The 19313-nt window shown below is 44.9% G+C and overlaps 2 protein-coding genes across 3 annotated transcripts in view; one reads left to right on the top strand and one right to left on the bottom strand.

Annotated features, from left to right (window-relative positions):
* LOC129334340 (protein NipSnap homolog 3B-like) overlaps positions 1–11612 on the top strand; it is a 53246-nt gene extending 41634 nt beyond the window's left edge. Inside the window, exon 6 of the mRNA XM_054986396.1 lies at positions 11581–11612. Within this exon, the coding sequence (XP_054842371.1) occupies positions 11581–11597 (17 nt within the window). The 3' untranslated portion in view covers positions 11598–11612. The remainder of the gene's footprint in view (positions 1–11580) is intronic.
* The window catches only part of ABCA1 (ATP binding cassette subfamily A member 1), a 159656-nt gene that overhangs the window by 25637 nt on the left and 114706 nt on the right, over positions 1–19313 (bottom strand). For both annotated transcript variants that reach the window (XM_054986394.1, XM_054986393.1), the window contains exons 25-37: positions 19023–19225; positions 18330–18378; positions 17418–17531; positions 14143–14291; positions 12928–13052; positions 12470–12568; positions 11606–11795; positions 9975–10069; positions 8984–9016; positions 5969–6074; positions 4455–4529; positions 2977–3146; positions 2538–2715 (exon numbers count right to left, since the gene is read on the bottom strand). In XM_054986394.1, coding sequence (XP_054842369.1) covers positions 2538–2715; positions 2977–3146; positions 4455–4529; positions 5969–6074; positions 8984–9016; positions 9975–10069; positions 11606–11795; positions 12470–12568; positions 12928–13052; positions 14143–14291; positions 17418–17531; positions 18330–18378; positions 19023–19225 — 1586 coding nt within the window. The remainder of the gene's footprint in view (positions 1–2537; positions 2716–2976; positions 3147–4454; positions 4530–5968; positions 6075–8983; positions 9017–9974; positions 10070–11605; positions 11796–12469; positions 12569–12927; positions 13053–14142; positions 14292–17417; positions 17532–18329; positions 18379–19022; positions 19226–19313) is intronic.

Here is a 19313-nt window from a genome sequence, read left to right as displayed (position 1 = left end):
CCCTTTCGACAAGTGCCTATCAGCTCCTGGGCTGCGTGTGTCCCCCGCAAAGTGCTCCCGCATTGCACTTCAGCTTTTGCCCTTCTGTTGTTTTGTAAGATTAGATCAGCCCTCCTCCCCAAAGCTGCAAGCAAAGTAAACTATTATCATATTCATAACATTCCTGGAGTATCATTTCAAGTAATCCAGGTGACGTAGTGAGTGCGGCTGATTACTGTAAGAGTAACTGCCAGAGACTATCAGTGACTGCTTTCACACAGGGACGGGGAAAGCTGTCCCTGCTGTGAAAGCAGCAGCAAGTGGGATGGAAACCCTTGGGAACAGCACCCACACGCCCCGTCCCCGTGCCCTCGGTTGCTGATGCTGCCCCACCCCATCCCCCTCTGGCTCGTGGAATGATAATCGGGGAGGGGTAGTAGCAGGACTCTCCTGGCCCGGCAACTCTCCTCTCTCCCAACAGCTCAGTTGAAGTTCACAGCTAAGCCAGACAGCTGAGGTTTTTAAAAAAGCCCTATTAAAGGGTTAAAAGGGGGAGCCAGAGCTGAGCATCACTAATGTGAAGGTGGTGCTAAGCTCTACCCCTACCCCTCAGACTGGCTGCAGACAGAGGGCCAAGCTACAAGTGACGAATGACACTTGAACAGCAAGTGAACAGACTCACGTATATTCCTCCCTGTTCACTTGCGGTCCACTTGATCACTACGCGCAAGTGATCCGGGAGGAATACACGTGAGTCTGTTCACTTGCTGTTCAAGTGTCATTTGTCACTTGTAGCTTGGCCCAAAGCTGTCATACTGGGGGACTCCGTCTGCAGCCAGCTCACTGTGTACTCTTAAAGTCGGAGCAAAAGAGGCCTTTTTTGGCGCCAACTTAAAGAGAAAAGGCCCCAGAACCCCACAAAGCTGTGCTCAGCACCCCCAAAGCAAGCAACTCATTATAAGATAACATTGCCTCTTTTGACCTCTTTAGTATTTTCATAAGGTAACCTATGACATTTTTGGGATGAAGGTTAGATATTTGTGGAGGATTTCTCAGCTCCCAGCTCTTGATCATACCAACCTGCTACATGAGCTCTGAGTTGCACCGGGTGCAAGCAATGGGGTTAAGCACACCTAAATCTGCATAGGTTTCCAGCCTTAAGTAAATATAGGCCGTGTTACATTATCTGCATCATGCGTCCTGAAGGCGTGGTTTAGATTTTCTTCATTCTAAATAACCATTGGTTATGTATTTATTTATTTATGTATTTATATACCACCTCAACCAAAACATGCTTGAGGAAATCCCACAAGGACCCCCCCCCCCACACACAAAACACTTAGAACAACAATATAAATCATCCATTTTAAAAACAAGTCATGGGCATAAAAAGAGGCTACAACTGTTGGCCAGCCTGAAAAATGAACAGCCTGCAGACAAGAATCAGATCCTAAAATGCTTTTTTTTAAAAAAAAAACTTTAAACCCCTTAGTTAAAAGACTGGGTAAAAGCAAATATTTTGGCCTGGTGCCAAAAAGATGATAAGCCAGGTAGCCAGGCAAACCTCGAGGGGAAGCCAGTTTGCTGTAATGGTTAAGAGCGGCAGGACTCTAATCTGGAGAGCCGGTTTTGATTCCCCACTCCTTCGCTTGAAGCTTGCTGGGTGACCTTGGGTCAGTTACAGCTCGTCCAGCACGCAGAGCTAAAATACAAGAGAGGAATTACACGAGGATGCTCACTTGAAGGGATTCGCTGGGAAGCTGAGTTTTAAAAGACAGATCGGAAGGCTCGGTCAATTTCCCCTCTTTCCAGAGTCAGGGAGATCACTGCTCAGAGGGTTTGATTATTCCCTCTTTGCCTCCTAGGAGAGGAGGCGAAACTGAAAGAGCCTTTGGAAGGTGAAGAAGAAATAAACAAACCCTCTGAGCAGTGATCTCTGCTGGCTCTACAGAGAGGGGAAATTGTTGAAGCCTTCTGATCTGCCTTTTAAAACTCGGCTTTCTGGCTAACATTGCGACTCCCTTCACGTGAGCGTCCTCGTGTAATTCCTCTCTTGTAGTTTAACTGTCACTCAGCCCCGCCTCATGTGGTGAATGTCGTGAGGATAATAATAACACACTTTGTAAACCGCTCTGAGGGGTGTTAAGTTGTCCTGAAGGGCAGTATATAAATCAAACGTTGTTGTTTTTGTTGTTGTTATCCCAAAGGCAAGGTGCTGCCCACGAAAAGGCCGTGTCTCTATTTGCCACCTGCTCCACCTATGCATGTAGGGGCACAGACAGCAGGTTTGAAAGACCTTAACTGGCGGGCTGGATAATAGGGGAGGAAGTGGTCCAGTGAACTATTCTCGGAAACACACTGAACAAGCAAGAAAGCTTCTCCCTGCTCTTGCTCACTACTCCCAGCGAGGTGCTGCACGCTTATACCAGTTGCGCTTTAATAGGTCCAAGCATGGTAACAGGTATAAGAGAAAAGACACGTTCAGTGGCCTGATCTGCTAGTATATGCTGTCCCCTTCGGGTCCCAAGGAAAACCCAACAAAACAGACGCCGCCTTACCATATCCCAGACAAAGTTGGCCAGCCAGTAGATAACCGGCTTCACCCCGCTGATGAACTGCAGGTGCTTGGCTTTGCTGACTCGCTCTTGAATCAAGAAAACCACAAAGCTCGCCGGGACAAAGGACATGGCAAAGATGACGCAGATGGAGACTAAAACATCCACGGACGTGGTCATCCTGCTCAAAAGGAAAGTTTCAAAGGGTGAGAAATACTGGCTTGCAGCTCAAATGAAGGTACGGCAACACAGAACTCAACACTGGAGCTCAACTCGATCTATGGGGACAGCCCAGAGAAAGAGGTTGGTTTTAACCGCAGCCCTCACTGCAGCCCCAAGGGTGGAAAGCACTGAGCAGATTCTCCTCTGCTTTGGAGAAGGACTTTCCGGCTCCCCTCCCCTGTCCAGCTCGCCCCCAGCAGGGACTCATTTCAGGACGTACAAGGCAACTTCGGACAGCTGTTGTTTGGTGAGGTTCAGCGGGTGGTTGTACGCGGTGATGCCGTAGGTATTGGGGTTCTCTCCTGCCTGCAGGTTAGCCCGAAGGATGGCGTTGTTGATGACGTTGAGGAAGGAGCCGACGGCATGCCAGCCCTTGTTATTGAACCACACCTGAAGAAAGGGAAGGTGCAGGCATTCATAGGATGAAATGGGACGGGCTCCTCCCACCCTCTCCAGCCCACCGGTTACGATCTGCCTCTGAACCCTGCTCTCTCTGCCCCCACCTTCAGGGATGAGGCAGGTGGCATCCAGAAACGAGGCATTTTGGGAGATGGCACCTCATCTTGAAGCTGCCTACTTAACTTTAAGGTACCAGGCTAATACATCTTTCCCCCCAGACTTTTAATTAGGGGTTTTTCACTTATCAGCTTTTTAATGTTCTGCTTCTGCTTTACAGATAGTTTTCACACTTGGCTTTTTTAATTGGCTTGGGTTTTTTCTTTTAATGGGTTGTTTTTGTATTGTAGTTTTTAACTGTAAGCTGGGGCGGAGCCACCAGCCATGTGACCATTTTCAAGAGGTTCCGGAACTCCGTTCCCCCGCGTTCCAGCTGAAAAAAAGCCCTGGTGCTCCATTGCAGTTCTTCAGCCCCCTTGCTTGTTCAGGCGACAGCATAAGCAGCCTTGAGCTGCAGGAAATGAATGTATTAAATGCTTCAAGGCACCTATGATCCAACCTGTCCCTGCTGCAACTGCTACGGCCCTGCCTTCTTCCAACTGGCTCTGCCAAGGACTGTTACCTCGACCCTGAGTTTGCAGCAGGTGTGATGGGATCATCCATCCACTGAGGAGGCTTCCCATCACATCTCTGCATTGGTCACTGCTCAGGGTTCGCTTTCCTCAAGCCAGGAAGCACATCCAGACTCAGGCAGAAGCACAGGTAAAGTAAACCTTTTCAGCTTTAAGAGTCAAAGAGGCCGTCGATTTTAATTCAGAAAAAAAGGCATGTCTCAAAGTCTCTCCCCATGAGACATCTGACACGTGAAGAACACGTGTCGGGAGATGCAGTGGAAGCCGGGAAGGGTAGTTTAAAAAGACAGAGTTGGTGGCAGGGCAAAGGCTTTGCGATACACTGGAGCCGTGGAAAGGGGCTGTGAAAGGCCAGAAGGGAAACTTCAGCCCATTATAACTTCTCCAGGTCCAAGCTCAGCTCTGGAAGGCAGCTCCAGCCCATTTCCATTCCTCACAGCCCTCTGTTTCGATCTCAAACTGTTTTAGACTGGAGAGATGAAATTAACAGAGCCTTTGGGGAGGCGAAGGTGAAATCAACAAACTCCCTGAGGAGCAATCTCTGTCAGCTCTGTCTTTTTAAATTATGCTTCCTGGCTAACATTGCCTCTCTCTCCTGTCAGAAGTTTGGGAAACATTGCTGTAGACTCCCAAGATCTTCTTGCCATCTTGGGTCAGGCAGAGCAATTACCTTTACGTTATTGTTTGTGTCCAGTCCCTTCAGGAAGATCCCCAGATTATTAAGAAAACGTTCTCCAGAACTCCCCTGAAAAAGAAAATCACAAATCAGTCTATGCCGATAATCAAGTTGTGTATTTTCTTAAGAGTCTTGCGGCACTTCACAGGCTAGCAAAAATTTACTCTAGCATAAGCTTCCGCAGACGAGAGCTCATTTCTTCTGACGCAGTCAGTGGCTCCTCATGGTCATTTTATATACAGATATGAAAACATTTAAACCAATAGCAGAGCCAAAAGGCTATGAGAAGCCAGCAGAAAAGGGGGGAATGCAATAGTGTAATATTCCACAAAGGATCTTCTGGCTGCATCTGAAGAACTGTGGGCTCTAGTCCCCAAAAGCTTGAAGTGAAATTGTGCTAATCTTTGAAGAGACCCGTCTCTTGTTTATTTCTCCTGCAATGAACTCACACAGTTTTCCCCTCTGGAATTATTTCCTTGGCTATTTTGTTTATTCTGCTCTATCCAAACAGGTTAAGGATTCTTTGCCACAAACTGGTTGCCAGAATATCCAATGGGGCAGCAAGGCCCAGCCAACAAGTATTCCATAAAATCATAACCATTCAAGATGCCTGATCAAAACCCAGTTTTGATCAGGCATCTGACGAAGAGAACTTGATTCTCGAAAGCTTATGCTATAATAAAATTGGTTAGTCTTAAAGGTGCTACTGGACTCTTTTTGATTTTGCTACTACAGACTAACACGGCTAACTCCTCTGGATCTATAACCATTCAAGGGACTCTGCTGTTAATATCTTTTTAAAAAAACAGATTTTATTCAAATTTGAATACAGAAAATAAAGATTACAACTTGTCATTTACAGAGAACTCTGGAATAAAACACAATACACTAACTTGCAATATATTATAACCAATTCCTTTGTAAATACCAGAAAGAGAGTGAACTATGTGCTACACGACATAAGAAACAAAAACATTTAACAACAGTAAAAAAACATGAAGATAACTTACACATATGCACACATGTCAAACTGGTTTAAGCCTGGATGGGATCTGTTAATTTCAAGATAGTCAAGGAGTGGGAGCCATTTTTCTGAAAGGTTTGTGACTCTTGGGAAGTGCTCAGTTTGAAAGACTATCATGTAATTTCTCTGAGATGAAATGATCCCAGATTTTTAAATACAAACTGTCATTTGAAGGGCTGGAATTTGACTTCCAAAGAACGGCAATCGCACTCTTTGCAGCCACTAGTAGAGTAACAATAAGGTCCTTCTTTATTGCAGGTATCTGAACCTGACAATTGTCCCATTTGGTCTAAACAAATGAGTTCTGGCAGTAGTGGGACATCATAGCTTGTAATTTGGCTTTAAGAACCTCCTTCCAAAATTTTTCTGTGTGTTTGGATCTCCACCAACAGTGAGCAAAATTCCCTATTTCACCGCAATTTTTCCAACCATTAGGAGACTGCGAAGACGAGAACGGGGAAAGTTAATATCTTGATCTGTTTACCTTGCCTAGTTCCAAGATCTTCTTCACTTGTTGGATGGCGTCATTAACTTCTTGACTCGGAGGCAGCACAAGAGAGCTACTGGCTCCCAATGAAAACCCTCCATACCTATAAAGTACAGTAAAATTATGGTTAACATACAGGCGGGGTTTTGTGTAAGCTTTCTCTCCCAACTGGAAGGGCATATATATTTTTCAAGTTTGTAAATTCTGTGCAACTAACTGAGAGAGAGAGAGAGAGAGAGAGAGAGATTATTCCCGTGGATCTCAAAGTTTTTCAAGTGGGACTCACTTCTAAATTTACAGTGTAATTTTAAGCAGAGTTTTATTTTGTTAAATTTATATTCTGCTCTCCCCACAAGCGGGCTCAGAGCGGATCACAAAATGCAATAAATACAGTAAAAACGTGGTAGCATAATTTAAATCATCAGTCAATAAAATTTATTTAAGACAGTCACGCACATATTGCACATCCACCAGACATTAAACAAATCCATGGGGCAGGGTGGGCAGCTACAAGATGAAAACAGTTTTGGGGGAAAATACCTCCCCCCCCCCGCCCCCTGGGCAGGAGGTTACTTCCTTCTAAAAATAAAACTACTGACTTTAACGGATTTAGAAAGTTGCAAGAATTGCACTGTTACGATAATTTTTCATGGATGCATCTGACAAAGAGAGCTGTGGTTCTCGAAAGCAACTGACGAAGAGGGCTGTGGTTCTCGAAAGCTTATGCTAGAATAAAATCGGTTAGTCTTAAAGGTGCTTCTGGACTCTTTATTATGATAATTTTTGGAACCCACTTGAAAGGTATCTCCAAGCTACTTGCACCCTCCCCCCTCCCCACAACATAAAATGTAGGACCCTGACATATGGACAAGGTTTATGTTTTATTTTTCAGGATTGGTATTAAAACCTTATAATATTACTGAGCACTGGGCTGTGTTCCAGAACTGTTCTGTCCTCTCTTTGCTGAAATTAGGCTCGAATGGTCCCTCCCTTGGCTAGCTTCTTTCTTCCTTACCCAGCATGTCACGTTCCTAATATTACTGCGGACTACTCTTTTGAATGCGCGTGAGCAGGTTGGGTTGTACTCCTCAGAGAGGAACGGTCCTTTGGAGACTGCATGAACTGAGTCTATATTCCCTCTGGCTGAATGTACACCGGCTGTAGCAGCATATTTGCACATTCCAGGAGATTAAGAGCATAAGCACTAAGCTTTGGGTACTGTAACTGGTTTTGAAATATGTATTGCATATTTATTGAGTAGTATTTATGGAATATTTTTGTGTGGGTTGCGCCTTGTGTCAAAAGTATATTACTTCATATGTGATATTAGCCATATTTAAGCACCTTATGTGTGATACTATCAGCACTTAGCTTTAACTGTAACACATGATATAGTTATTACTTTTTTAAATTAGTTTTTAGTTCCAGCTTATTCTGATAGCGGAATTAATAAAAAACCTTACATTTTTGGGTTACATGATATATACTACGCGTTTCATTTGGTCTCTACATGATATAGTTATGACAGTGAGTGTTTGGGGCGGACTTGTGTCCCTTTAATTTCGCATGCTAACCCTCGAGTGCCTCTTTAGTTTGTATTTCACAAAGTCAGGCAGACTCTCAAGATGTTTGTGAGTCGTCTTGCAACGGGAGCCCCGCTGAAAATAACGATAACTGCAGATTAATGATCAAATTAATGGGGAGGGATTGTCCCCCCAGAAAAGCTGTGACAAGAGAAAAGGCAAATATGAGATGGGGACCTACTTTCCAGGGCTTTTTTTCTAGGAAAGGAGGTGGTGGAACTCGGTGGGTTGCCCTCGGAGAAAATGGTCACGTGGCTGGTGGCCCCGCCCCCTGATCTCCAGACAGAGGGGAGTTGAGATTGCCCTCCGCACCGCACAGCAAGCTATTCCACCCCTGGGCCCCTCCAATAGCAGCCTCAAATGCACCCCGATACCCTACTCTTGGAAGAGAGAAGATCCCGGGGGGGGTCCCCCCAAGGGGGAATGGGATTTCGGGCTGCTGGGGGGGGCAGGTTCAAAAGTTGTGCTCCAAAGGCAGAAGTCCTTGTATCTGCAGAAATGCTGGCGCTGGACCCAACTCAGCACCTACTCACAGCATTGGGAGAGTTCTACTGAGGGAAAGTCACATGGAAAAAGCGTAATTCTCCTCTTCCCCCAGCACCGTTTCCTTGGCCCACCATTCCAGCCGCTTTTTAAACATTAAAGAAAATCTAAGGCGCTCCCAGTATGATCTCCAGGGTAACACTTCGTTTGGCCCTGAATACTGTAGATTTGTTCCGGAAAAAGTGTAGCACAAAAGGAGATAAACAAGCGTCGCAAAGTTGCCAATGGAGTATCGGATCAGGTTCAAGGTCATGGTATTGACCTATAAGGCCCTGTGCGGGCTGGGGCCATCGTACCTGAGGGACCGTCTCTCCGCATATATTCCCCAGGGGACCCTCCGATCGGGAGGAAAGCAATTGTTATCAGTCCCTGGCTCCAAGGAGGCCTGCCTGGCCAGGACTAGAGCCAGAGCTTTCTCAGTCCTGGCTCCTACCTGGTGGAACACTCTGTCTACTGAGACCAGGGCCCAGCAGCATCTACTATCTTTCTGCCGGGCCTGTAAGACAGAGTTGCTCCGCCAGGCTTATGGCTGAGGCTGGGCCTCCGCTGGCTGGAGGATACAACATCTACCCCCCTCCCTGTGAGAGCTGCCCACCACTGCTCATAAGCTGTTCTTAAGCTGCTGCTATATTCAATTGTACTGTTGTATTATTTGTTATTGATTGTATTGCCGCCATCAGGAAAAAGAGTGCTGCTATTTTTTATGATATTTTTGTATGGTGCTTTTATATGTTTTAATATGGAAGGTTTTAAATGTTCTTAATGTTGTTATCCACTCTGAGCCTGCTCGCAGGGAGGGCAGAATACAAATACAATATAAATAAAATCTAAAAAAAAAAGAGAGAAACAAGCTTCGCAAGGTTAAAAGGAGAAAGGCTTATTTTACCTGAATTCATTCACCCAGATCTTATTCTTCAAACTATGGAGGCAAAAAGATAAGTTTTTGTTAGTCATCTGATAGGAGTCTCCCAAATTCTATATTCAGAATGCACTCCTGGGACCCTTTTAAAAATGAGGGAAAGAACCTGCTTGGCTATGATTGATTACATGCCGCTGCACTATTACGCATACTTTGGTTTTGATACTATGGCCGATTCCGCACGGCTTACCTGAAGCCGGGACGTTGCAGAACATGCCGGAAAAAACACGGAAGATCACGTTTTCTCGCGCAAGTTTTACGCGATATCGCAAAACTGTACTGTAGACTCTTTCCCGGTGACCTGAGATTTGTTGTTCAGGAAGGAGCTATACTGCAACAGCTCCTGTGCCCGGATTATTCTTGTTGTTGTGATTACTATTACTATTATTACTACTATGGTTATGGTTTAACTTAAGCATTGAGCTCTGTACAATATAATGCTACTCCCATGCAAAATTCTCAGACAAACTTAAAGCTCACATAAATTAATAGCCCTGGTTTCCAAAGAACAGGTTGGCAGGAAGATTTCCACTGACAGGTTTGCACCCATTCCCCCCTCCAAGGGCCGATCTCTGATTGCCCCTTCATGCTATTCCTAGGGTTCCCCTATCCCTCAAGAACAACATTTCGGGGAACATTGGGGGGCCGCGTGGGGGTGGCAAGAAAATCTTGATCCATGTATAGGATTTCCTTCAACTGGTATTTTTTGTCAGGATCCGAGCCAGGGACTCTGGTATATTAGCATTCAAACAGGCCGTTTCCAGACGGCTTACCTGCCTCCGGAATGTTGCGCCATCTTGCGGGGAAAACGCGAAATATTGCGGTTTTTTGCGTGACGTCGCGCAAAACTCATGCGAGAAAACGCGATATTTCGCGTTTTCCCCGCAAGATGGCGCAACGTTCCGGAGGCAGGTAAGCCGTCTGGAAACGGCCACAGTATATATGCTGGAGCAGATACCTTTTCCCAATGATCTGTGCATAGGTCTTCACCAGGTAATCAGAGATGTTGCGACCCGTCAAATTCTGGAGAATGTCTGTTGTGTTCTGTGTTCTCTGTGGTTCATGGAGGCGGTGGTGGGAAGGGAGAATACCCAGAAGATAAAACAAAAACTTTATTAGCCGTGAAATACTATCAGTACACTTTGTACATTCTGTGGGCCATGTTGTGACAAAGCAGTTTTGGCCAGAAATCCGGTGGCTGCTGCTAGAATATTAGCAGGGCTGGAGAAGAGAACTCTGGCTTGTTATGCTGGCGAATAAATTAATGCATTTTAGGTGTTCATGAGACAGATGTGTTCATGGTGAGGATTAATTATCGGAACAAAAGCAACTCTTTATTCTGGAATAAAATGGCACGAGGCCAGAGGAGAACGCTTGACAACAAGAATTGTGAATAGTTTAAAGCGTCTTTTTCCTTTGCACAAAGAAAGAACGGATTTGGGTTAATGTACTATTATGTTTTAAATCTCAGCAAAATGCAAATATCAGCATCCATATGAAACAAGCAAAGATTACTTCGATCTGCCTAACAGTTTTCTTAAGAGCTGAAGTTGGTTTAGCCCAGTAGGGGCGGAATACGTGTCCCGAGCTTAGCAGCTGAGGAACGAGCTGGTTGCTGGCGGAGTTTGATCAAATTTTCTTGGCTCTCATCGCCTTCTATATGGTAAGGGGATAGACTTTGTAAAAATTATTGATTAAAGCAGGGTGGTAAATTTAGTTTGACTGGTATTATTATTGGAATTGTATTATTATTGCAGGGCTGTATTTCGAAGCGGAATACTCTATTTCCCAGTCTATTCCTTGTTCCAAGAAGACTGCATTGAAAGACTTTGGCACTTGGTGGACCCGAAAAGCTGGACATTACTCAAAGTCCTATTGAGCAGCTTTCGTTATTGGGAAGAATCGCAACTATTAAAATGAATATATTACCACGGATTATCTTCTTATATCAAACTATCCCAATTTGTATCAATAAGACTTTCTTTCAAGCAATAACCAGTTGCTTAACTGAATTCAAAGACATTTCTGTTATCAGGTACATCTGCGAGTTTAGTTAGGGCTTTTTTTTCTGGGAAAAGAGGTGGTGGAACTCAGTGGCGGAGCTCAGGACCGCACAATGACGTCACTTTGGGTCAGCTGGAACAGGGGGGGGGGTTAAAGTTTAAATCTCCCTCGGCGAAAATGGTCACATGGCTGGTGCCCCCACCCCCTGATCTCCAGACAGAGGGAAGTTTAGATTGCCCTCCATGCCATGTGGCACAGAGGGCAATCTCAACTCCCCTCTGCCTGGAGATCAGGGGGCGGGGCCACTGGCCCTGTGACCATTTTCAAGAGGTGCCGGAACTCCATTCCACTGCGTTCCAGCTGAAAAAAAGCCCTGCTTGTTGTATTGTTCTGAATGTTGAAATGTTTTGACTTAAAAAAAATTCTCAACTGACATTTGTCTTCCACGTTCTGTTCCTAACTTAGCCCCATAGAACCCACACAGAAAGAGGTGATATGGACAGAAAATCAGCCCCGAGAGACAATCATCCTATATGTTTATCATAACTTTCATACTACAGAATGCAAAAGCAGATGAGCCAGTACCTGGGGAGGAGGCAGGCCACCAGCCCCTGGAGGACACATGGGAAGCATCTTCTTGATCTTGTCATTGCTACATACGCAGGACGGGGAAGGATTCTCCATGGTCCAGTTGCCCTTCTGAAAGATTTCCATGACTGTCTCGGGCACAGGAGTGATGGCCCAGCCCTCTTCTCCCGCAGAGCAAGGGGTATCTCTGCACAAAAGGGAAACAAAGACCAAAAGCAAAATGAGAAATCTTTCACAGGTTATACCATCTGCCGCATCAGTAGGGTGAAGGGGCATCACTTCCTCCATCTCCCACGTATGAATGAGTGATGTGGCCAGAACCACGCCCAGGCATTCCAACTTCCTGTCTTCCTTCAATTCAATCAATCAGTTGCGTTCCTTCAATTCAATCAGTTGTGTTACAATTAAAGTTGCGTCAGAAGAAGAATCTGCAGTCTTCAAGCGTCGTTTCATTTTCTAAGGAACAGCTATCATATTCTTTTCCTCCCCCCCCCCCAAATCTGAAGCATGTCCAAAATATTCAAGAAACTGGAGCCGCACTCAGAATGGGAATGTTACTCCAGCTCCTGAGACTAAACCAGGCACCCTCTACACTTTCAATCATTTCTTCGCAACCAGAAGGGCTACACGGTTGTCTTCTAAAAAGCTTTGATTTCCTAGGAAACTGCACTCTGCCACATTTTGTGTCTTTCCACATTCGACAGAGCCACAGAATAAACCCACAACCCTGTCTATAACGCCAAGAAAAGCATTACAAATTCCAGTGAAACCTGAAAAAAAACATTCATTTGCTTATGGAAGCTTTCTTTTAATTAAAAAAAAAAATCTCAATTTTGAGCGTTTTGAGAAGGATCCACTTACGGAATGGAGTGTCCTTTCATACAGCGGGTCCCGAAACCAGGTTCACTGAGAAGAGCGTTCAAAAGCTCCTGAGTCCCAGCATTTTCCGGAGCATCGTTGCTGTGGATTGACCATAGAGACGTTGGTCTGTGTCCAGTTCACGTGGCAAAAAATATAATAGCACTTGTGCTTCCTTAGCACATTTCCCACATCTCAAGCTTGATATGGGGGAGTCCTTTATGTTCCTAAGGCGATGTAGCACAAAAGGCTGATACACCTGCTTTCCGTTGTGCAGTTTAGTTTTAATGATCAAAATGGGGCATCATTTCAATGTAATACGGGACTAGAATAGCGGCTGACCGTATATATATGGTTTTGCAAAGAAGCTGGTTAACAAAAGAATGGGCCAGATGGAAAGGCCATCCCCACCACGAACACAGTGCTGAAATTGTATTCCTCCCCCATGATTGAATAAATACCTGATAAATGTATATTGCTCATCATACATCCACGGTTGCAATTCCAAGCCGGGGTATTTACCAAAAGGAGGTACAATTAGACTGAACATGAGAGCGATGCAAACGAAGACAGCAGGGAGAACAATCTGAAATCACAAAAGGGTAAGTTTTTTTCCAAAAGGATGCCCCACTCACACCACTATAAAAACAGAAATTCAGTTTGCATCTTTCCGAACTACGAGTCACTCCCAGCAAAATAGGCATGTTCAAACTTCTTTGACTACACTGCTCTCTAGTGGTAACAGCCAAGAAGTGCAAGAAACATGGGGAAACAAGTTTATTTAAAGTATTTTATATGCTTGCCTTTCTACTCAGGGCCGAGTGCGCTGATGTGATTAAATCCTTCCAAGCTCAAACAAATTACTTAGCTGAAGCAACATTTTACTAAGTTTCGAAAACCTACCAGATTTTCAAATTCCAAAATCTAGATGTTGAGATAAAACTTGCTTTCAAAATTCAACACCCGCTTCAAAATTTGACATTGAAATCTAAAACGGGCCTGTTTGGATTGGCCACAGGAATGAAAATAATAGAAATCTTAACCTATTGCAAGACAGCTGTCAGACACTAGTGACTTAAATACTACTGCATGTTAGCATCCAGACTTTGTCCAATATTTACTGCCACGTGACAAATACTATTAAATTATCACTGCTTTGGCTTGTCGAGAATGGTGGCGACTGCAAACATGATACCAAAATGCAAGCATTCTCCAAACATCCAGCCAAGTTTTGAGCATAAAAAAAAAAATACTAAGTGCCAAAATTCACAAGATTTTGAGCATAATGGGAGGCAGTCTGGTCAGCGTAGCTTGATCTCATCAGATCTCATAAGCTAAGCAGGGTTGGCCCTGGTTAGCGCTTGGAAGGGAGACCATCAAGAAAGCCCAAGGTCATTTACGCAGAGGCAGGCAATGGCAAACCACCTCTGACTATATCTTGGCTTGAAAGCCCCCTGGAGTCATTGTAAGTTTTCTGTGACTTGACAGCACCTTATATACACATTTCAACAACTTCCTACAAGGAGGAGCTACCCCAACAGGGGGGGAATTGTGAACATCCCCCACTGGGTAGCTGCATATATATTACGCCGGCATATAAGCAACATTTTGCATTTCAACAAAAAATCTGCTAACTTTCTACCTTTGGGGAATACTTCCGACAGAGCCTGCCTCACCTGGGCAAAGAAGCCCTTCCTGCTACGCTTGGCAATAAGCAGCCTCTTCCAGAGCAGAGCCACAAACTGCTGCTGGATCAGTTGCCATCCTTTCATCTGGTAGGAGCCTTTGCCGTCCACCCCACTCAGCAGGTCGGTCTCTCGAGATTCTGCAGGCAAACAGGGGCACAGTTCAGGAGACCTCAAACAATCTATGCCTATGCATTTCAACAAATGCAAAGGGAAAAAAACTGTGAACATGTTGGCTAGAAGACCATGCAAAGGCATACAAGCTGAAATTGATGCCTGCTTCTCTTGGATTTGGTGTAAATGAAGGGAAACTGTAGGCAGCAACACATCGCCCAGTCTCCCAAATCCTGCATACCTGAACAGGGGCCCGCAAATACTGAAGGTTCTTAGAGCCAAGCTACAAGTGATGAATGACTCTTGCCTGGCGAGTGAACAGACTCGCGTGTATGCCTCCCTGTTCACTTGCCGTTCACTTGTGCTCCACTTGATCAAATGGAGAGCAAGTGGAGTGCAAATGAACAGGGAGGCATACACGCGAGTCTGTTCACTCGCCAGGCAAGAGTCATTCATCACTTGTAGCTTGGCGCTCAGATTCTTGCTGCTTCCAAGTGCCTTAAAATCCCAGTGCGAAGTGAGAAGCTGACACTTTTTCATGCCAAAGGACTCAGAGTATGGGGAGGGGAGGGGTCTGCTGCCCTTCTGGCTTCTTGGCAATGTGTGCAGAACAGTGTAGCAAGCCATAGTTGACAAGCGGTTGGCAGCAGGGGTTTTTTCTGGGAAAAGAGGTGGTGGAACTCTCAAGAGGGAAATGAGGAAGAAACACACAGGATTCTTTGAAATAGTATTATTTTCACGCACTATTGCCGAGTATTTTCAAGAGGTGCTGGAACTCCGTTCCACCGCGTTCCCGCTGAAAAAAAGCCCTGGTTGGCAGGAAGAGATCCATAGCTGCCACTGGCTACTTGGTTTGAGGGTCACTGGCCTTGAAGCTATAAACTTTCTTTTTCTGTTGTTGTTTTAAACTTTTCTTAAGGTTTATAAAATAATTGTAAAACATACAAACAAAAGAAAAAGAAAAGAAAGAAAAAGAAAAAAAGAAAACATCTATATAATAGGAACATATACCAATTTTCCATTTGAAGAAATCCAAAAATAATACTTATTGTACACTAACGTTAACATTATCTTTAATAGAAATTTCCTCTTTCCATCTAAATATTTCTTCCTTCTCCCTAGTCCTCAATAGCACAAATCATTAGTTCATCTTGTTCTGTTTCGCGCAAAAAGTCTGGGAAGGGTTTCCCTACGACTAAATATTTATCTAGAGTTTTTTCTCTGATCAAAGATGTCAGTTTAGTCAACACGGCAGAGTCCATCATTTCTCCAGCCACTCTTCTACTGTAGGTAGTATTGTAGTTTCCCATTTTTGAGCGTGTAACAGTCTCGCTGCTGTTGTCATGTACAAAAACAACATGCCACGTGTACTTTCCAGCTGTTTGTCTATTAATCCCAACAAAAAGATCTCTGGATTCATTTATATATTAGTCTTTAAAAACCTCTGGATAATTAAATATTTGTTTCCAAAACTTCAGGATCTAGTATGTTGTGGGTTCCTTGGTCAGAGTTACGCCATGTTTAATCTGTAGTTGCTAGCTTTTCTCTCCCTCCAGGTCCAGGTGTTATTTTGACCGCGCTTTCCATGGGAGAGAATACTCTTATCTGTTTCTACAGCCAGAGACCTTGACGGGCCGAGCCTTCCCACAGCCAAGTTCCCATCGCCCTGGAAAATGTGGGGGAGGCTGGGAGTGGAGGGTTTGATGTATCACCAGTTTTGTTTTCTTCTCTCATTCTCAACAATGCATATGTTCAGCCAAGATCCTTTCTAGGCCTTGGAATATGGATACGTGTGTCAGAGCCTAGTCTTTCAATAAACCTTTTGAAATCAAGAAATTGTGCTTCATGCAGAAGGGGGAGACGAACTCTAGATAACAGGGATTCCATAGTCTGACAGCTTTATTCATAGAATCACAGAGTTGGAAGGGGCCATACAGACCTTCTAGTCCAACCCCCTGCCCAATGCAGGAACAGCCTAAAGCATCCCTGACAAATATTCATCCAGCCTCTTCTTGAAAACTGCCAGTGAAGGGGACCTCACCACCTCCCTAGGCAGCTGATTCCACCTTTGAACTACTCTGACCATGAAAAAGTTCTTCCTAATATCCAGCCGGTACCTTTCTGGATGTAATTTAAGCCCACTGTTTCGCGTCCTACCCTCTGCTGCCAACTGGAACAGCTCCTTGCCCTCCTCCAAATGACAGCCTTTCAAATATTTAAAGAGAGCAATCATGTCCCCCCTCAACCTCCTCTTCTCCAAACTAAACATTCCCAAGGCCCTCAGCCTTTCCTCGTAGGGCTCAGTCTCCAGACCCCTGATCATCCTCGTCGCTCTCCTCTGCACCCTCTCGATTTTGTCCACATCCTTTTTGAAGTGAGGCCTCCAGAACTGCACACAATACTCCAGGTGTGGCCTGACCAAGGCAGTATAGTATAGAGAGGGGCTATGACCTCCTGCGATTTTGACGCTATGGCCCCTTTGATACAACCCAGGATTGAATTGGCCTTTTTGCCACCGCATCACATTGACTGCTCGTATTCAGTTTACAGTCCACTATTACATGTTCACCATAAATGTCCCTTCATATTATTCACATTTCCAACATCCGTTCGAAACATTCTTGTACATTTTTGCTAGTTTCTCTGGTGAAACTATAAAACTTTTATGGGCGAGCCTTTTCATTCAGCCCATGGTTACCCAGAAATCTTTCTGGGGGTATTATCACTTGCTTGATTTAACTGCTTTGCATCTCTGGTTTGCACATGCGTGTAACACCGCTTGAGTTCTCAAACTGTATTGTTCTGGGCTTTATTCAGAGCTGAAGGTATGAACTTCATTAGAAAGCCTTGAGATAGAAGTGACAGATTGATCTCTGCTATCACTTTCATACATCTAACAATGAAATCCTAAGCAGACTTACTCCAGTCCAAGCCCACTGAAATCCAGTCCAAGCCCATAGACTGGAGTAACTCTGCTTAGGATTTCACTGCGAGTCTTCATTTCAAGAGAAGTCATCAAGTGAAAAATGTACATGCATGAACCACCCCTTACACAACCAACAAGAGTCCTTAGCCATTACATAAAATATACTTGCTCCTAATACATGCCACTCAGAGGAGACACACAAGCACAGAATACATTTGTCCATTACCTGGATCTATGTCAGAATCATTGGGGTCGAAAGCATCGTCTTCCGTGAACGGACGAAGGCAGCTTTGTCTGTCTCCAAAGGGACGTCGATTTCTCCTAGCAGGTAAGGTGCCATCTGAAAAGAGCAGCTTAAATGAGTTTACTCAGCTACGCAAGAATCAGTCTGCTCTCTTTTACACTCGCTGGAGGTGCCACCTAACAATACGACTGAAATGGCTTTACACCACTTCTAAGAATTTGCTCAGAAAAAACCAGCAAGGGAGACAGAGAAGCTTGCAAGGGGCATCCCCTTCGTTAGGCATATCTCAGGTTTACTCAAGGGCGTGTGAATCGTCTCAACCACCCTGCACAGGGACCCATTCAGACTGAATGACCATTGCATGAAACCGTCAGAAATACTTCCACGTGGAAGAGATAGTACCCCAAAAGGCTTTTCTACATGGATTGGCTCAACTGCAGAGGTAAGAGTCCACACCCTTGCCCTACTTCCTCTGGCGGGTGTATCTGCTCATGAAGAGTTAGTTTGGTGTAGTCATTAAGATCGGCAAGACTCTAATATGGACTCTGATCTGGAGAACTGGGTTTGATTCCCCACTCCTCTGTGTGAAGCCAGCTGGGTGACCTACACCCAGTCACAGCTCTCTCAGAGCTCTCTCAGCTCCACCTGCCTCACAGGGTGATTGGGGATAATAATAACACACTTTGTAAACTGCTCTGAGTGGGTGTTAAGTTGTCCTGAAGGGTGGTATATAAATTGAATAATTATCATTATTATTATTATACTTTCTCTGACTTTGGGTTGATCTGCACAGTCAAAAGATTTCAAACATCACTGTCACATATAAAGTCTTGCTAAAAATGACACATCACTGTGTGCACCCATAACGTCACAGCTGAAAATAACAATATTTACCTGAGGTCTCTGCATCCACACCATTATCCTCTGCCACTTTGAGAAATATCTGGAAAAGGAAAGAACAGCAAACACCTGTGTTGAAAAGCTGACATTTTAGGCTACAGGTGATTCAGGGGTGTGTGTGTGTGTGTATGTGTGAATTCTTCCCCACCAGGGGGTAGGGGAGAGGTGAAATGCTCTGCACGCAGAAAAACAGGATGCCATAGTCCAGGCCTGGCTGAATCATTCTTTCGGATGTGCCCAGTTTTCTTGTGAAGTACAGGGAAAGCTTTTGCATGTGATTCTGCTGGCTGCACAAACTGCCCCCCCCCCCGTGACTTCGGCAGAAATTCCCTTACGAACATCTCACTCTTTTAAGAGATCGTGGGAAATCACAGAATGCATAGACGGCAATTCTGATCATGGCACGGCTAGGTCCACACACCCTGCAATACTTGTGACTAACAAACCTCGCGCTGCAGGACAAATGATTTTTTCACACAACTCTGAACAGCAGTTTGCAATGCAGCGTGGCTGGGCTTATGCCTCAAAGGGGAAAAACGCAGGCGTGTCTCTCCTCTGCGTGTCTCCTGGGTTGCACACAAGAGGGCTGCCGGATTACGGCCCATGTCATGCCGCTGTTCTTGAGACATGCAGCGAGCTTTTGGAATCACTTCTACTCCCGTTCAGAAAACAATGCAGTTCACATACCTCCTCCAGAGTGGTTTCAGAAATGCCGTAACTGGAAATGCCCAAATCAGAGAGGCGGTCGTCGATCTCGTGGAAGAGCTCCACGAAAGCACCCTCCTTGGCAGCTTCATACGGCAAAACGTAAGTTAACTCATGGCCGATATCCTCGACAAGTTTTGCTTCGGGAACGTGTTTCATGATGAGATTGGAAATCGCAGACACATCTAGAAGGGCCAAGCGATCATTAGATTCTGCCACTTCAGACGGATGCTTTGCCCCTTACCGGAAACAAACAGCCGGTCTTTGATATAT

This window comes from Eublepharis macularius, chromosome 8 (assembly GCF_028583425.1).
Source record: "Eublepharis macularius isolate TG4126 chromosome 8, MPM_Emac_v1.0, whole genome shotgun sequence".
Taxonomy (NCBI): Eukaryota; Metazoa; Chordata; class Lepidosauria; order Squamata; family Eublepharidae; genus Eublepharis; species Eublepharis macularius.
This window is presented reverse-complemented; position numbering and strand designations above follow the sequence as displayed.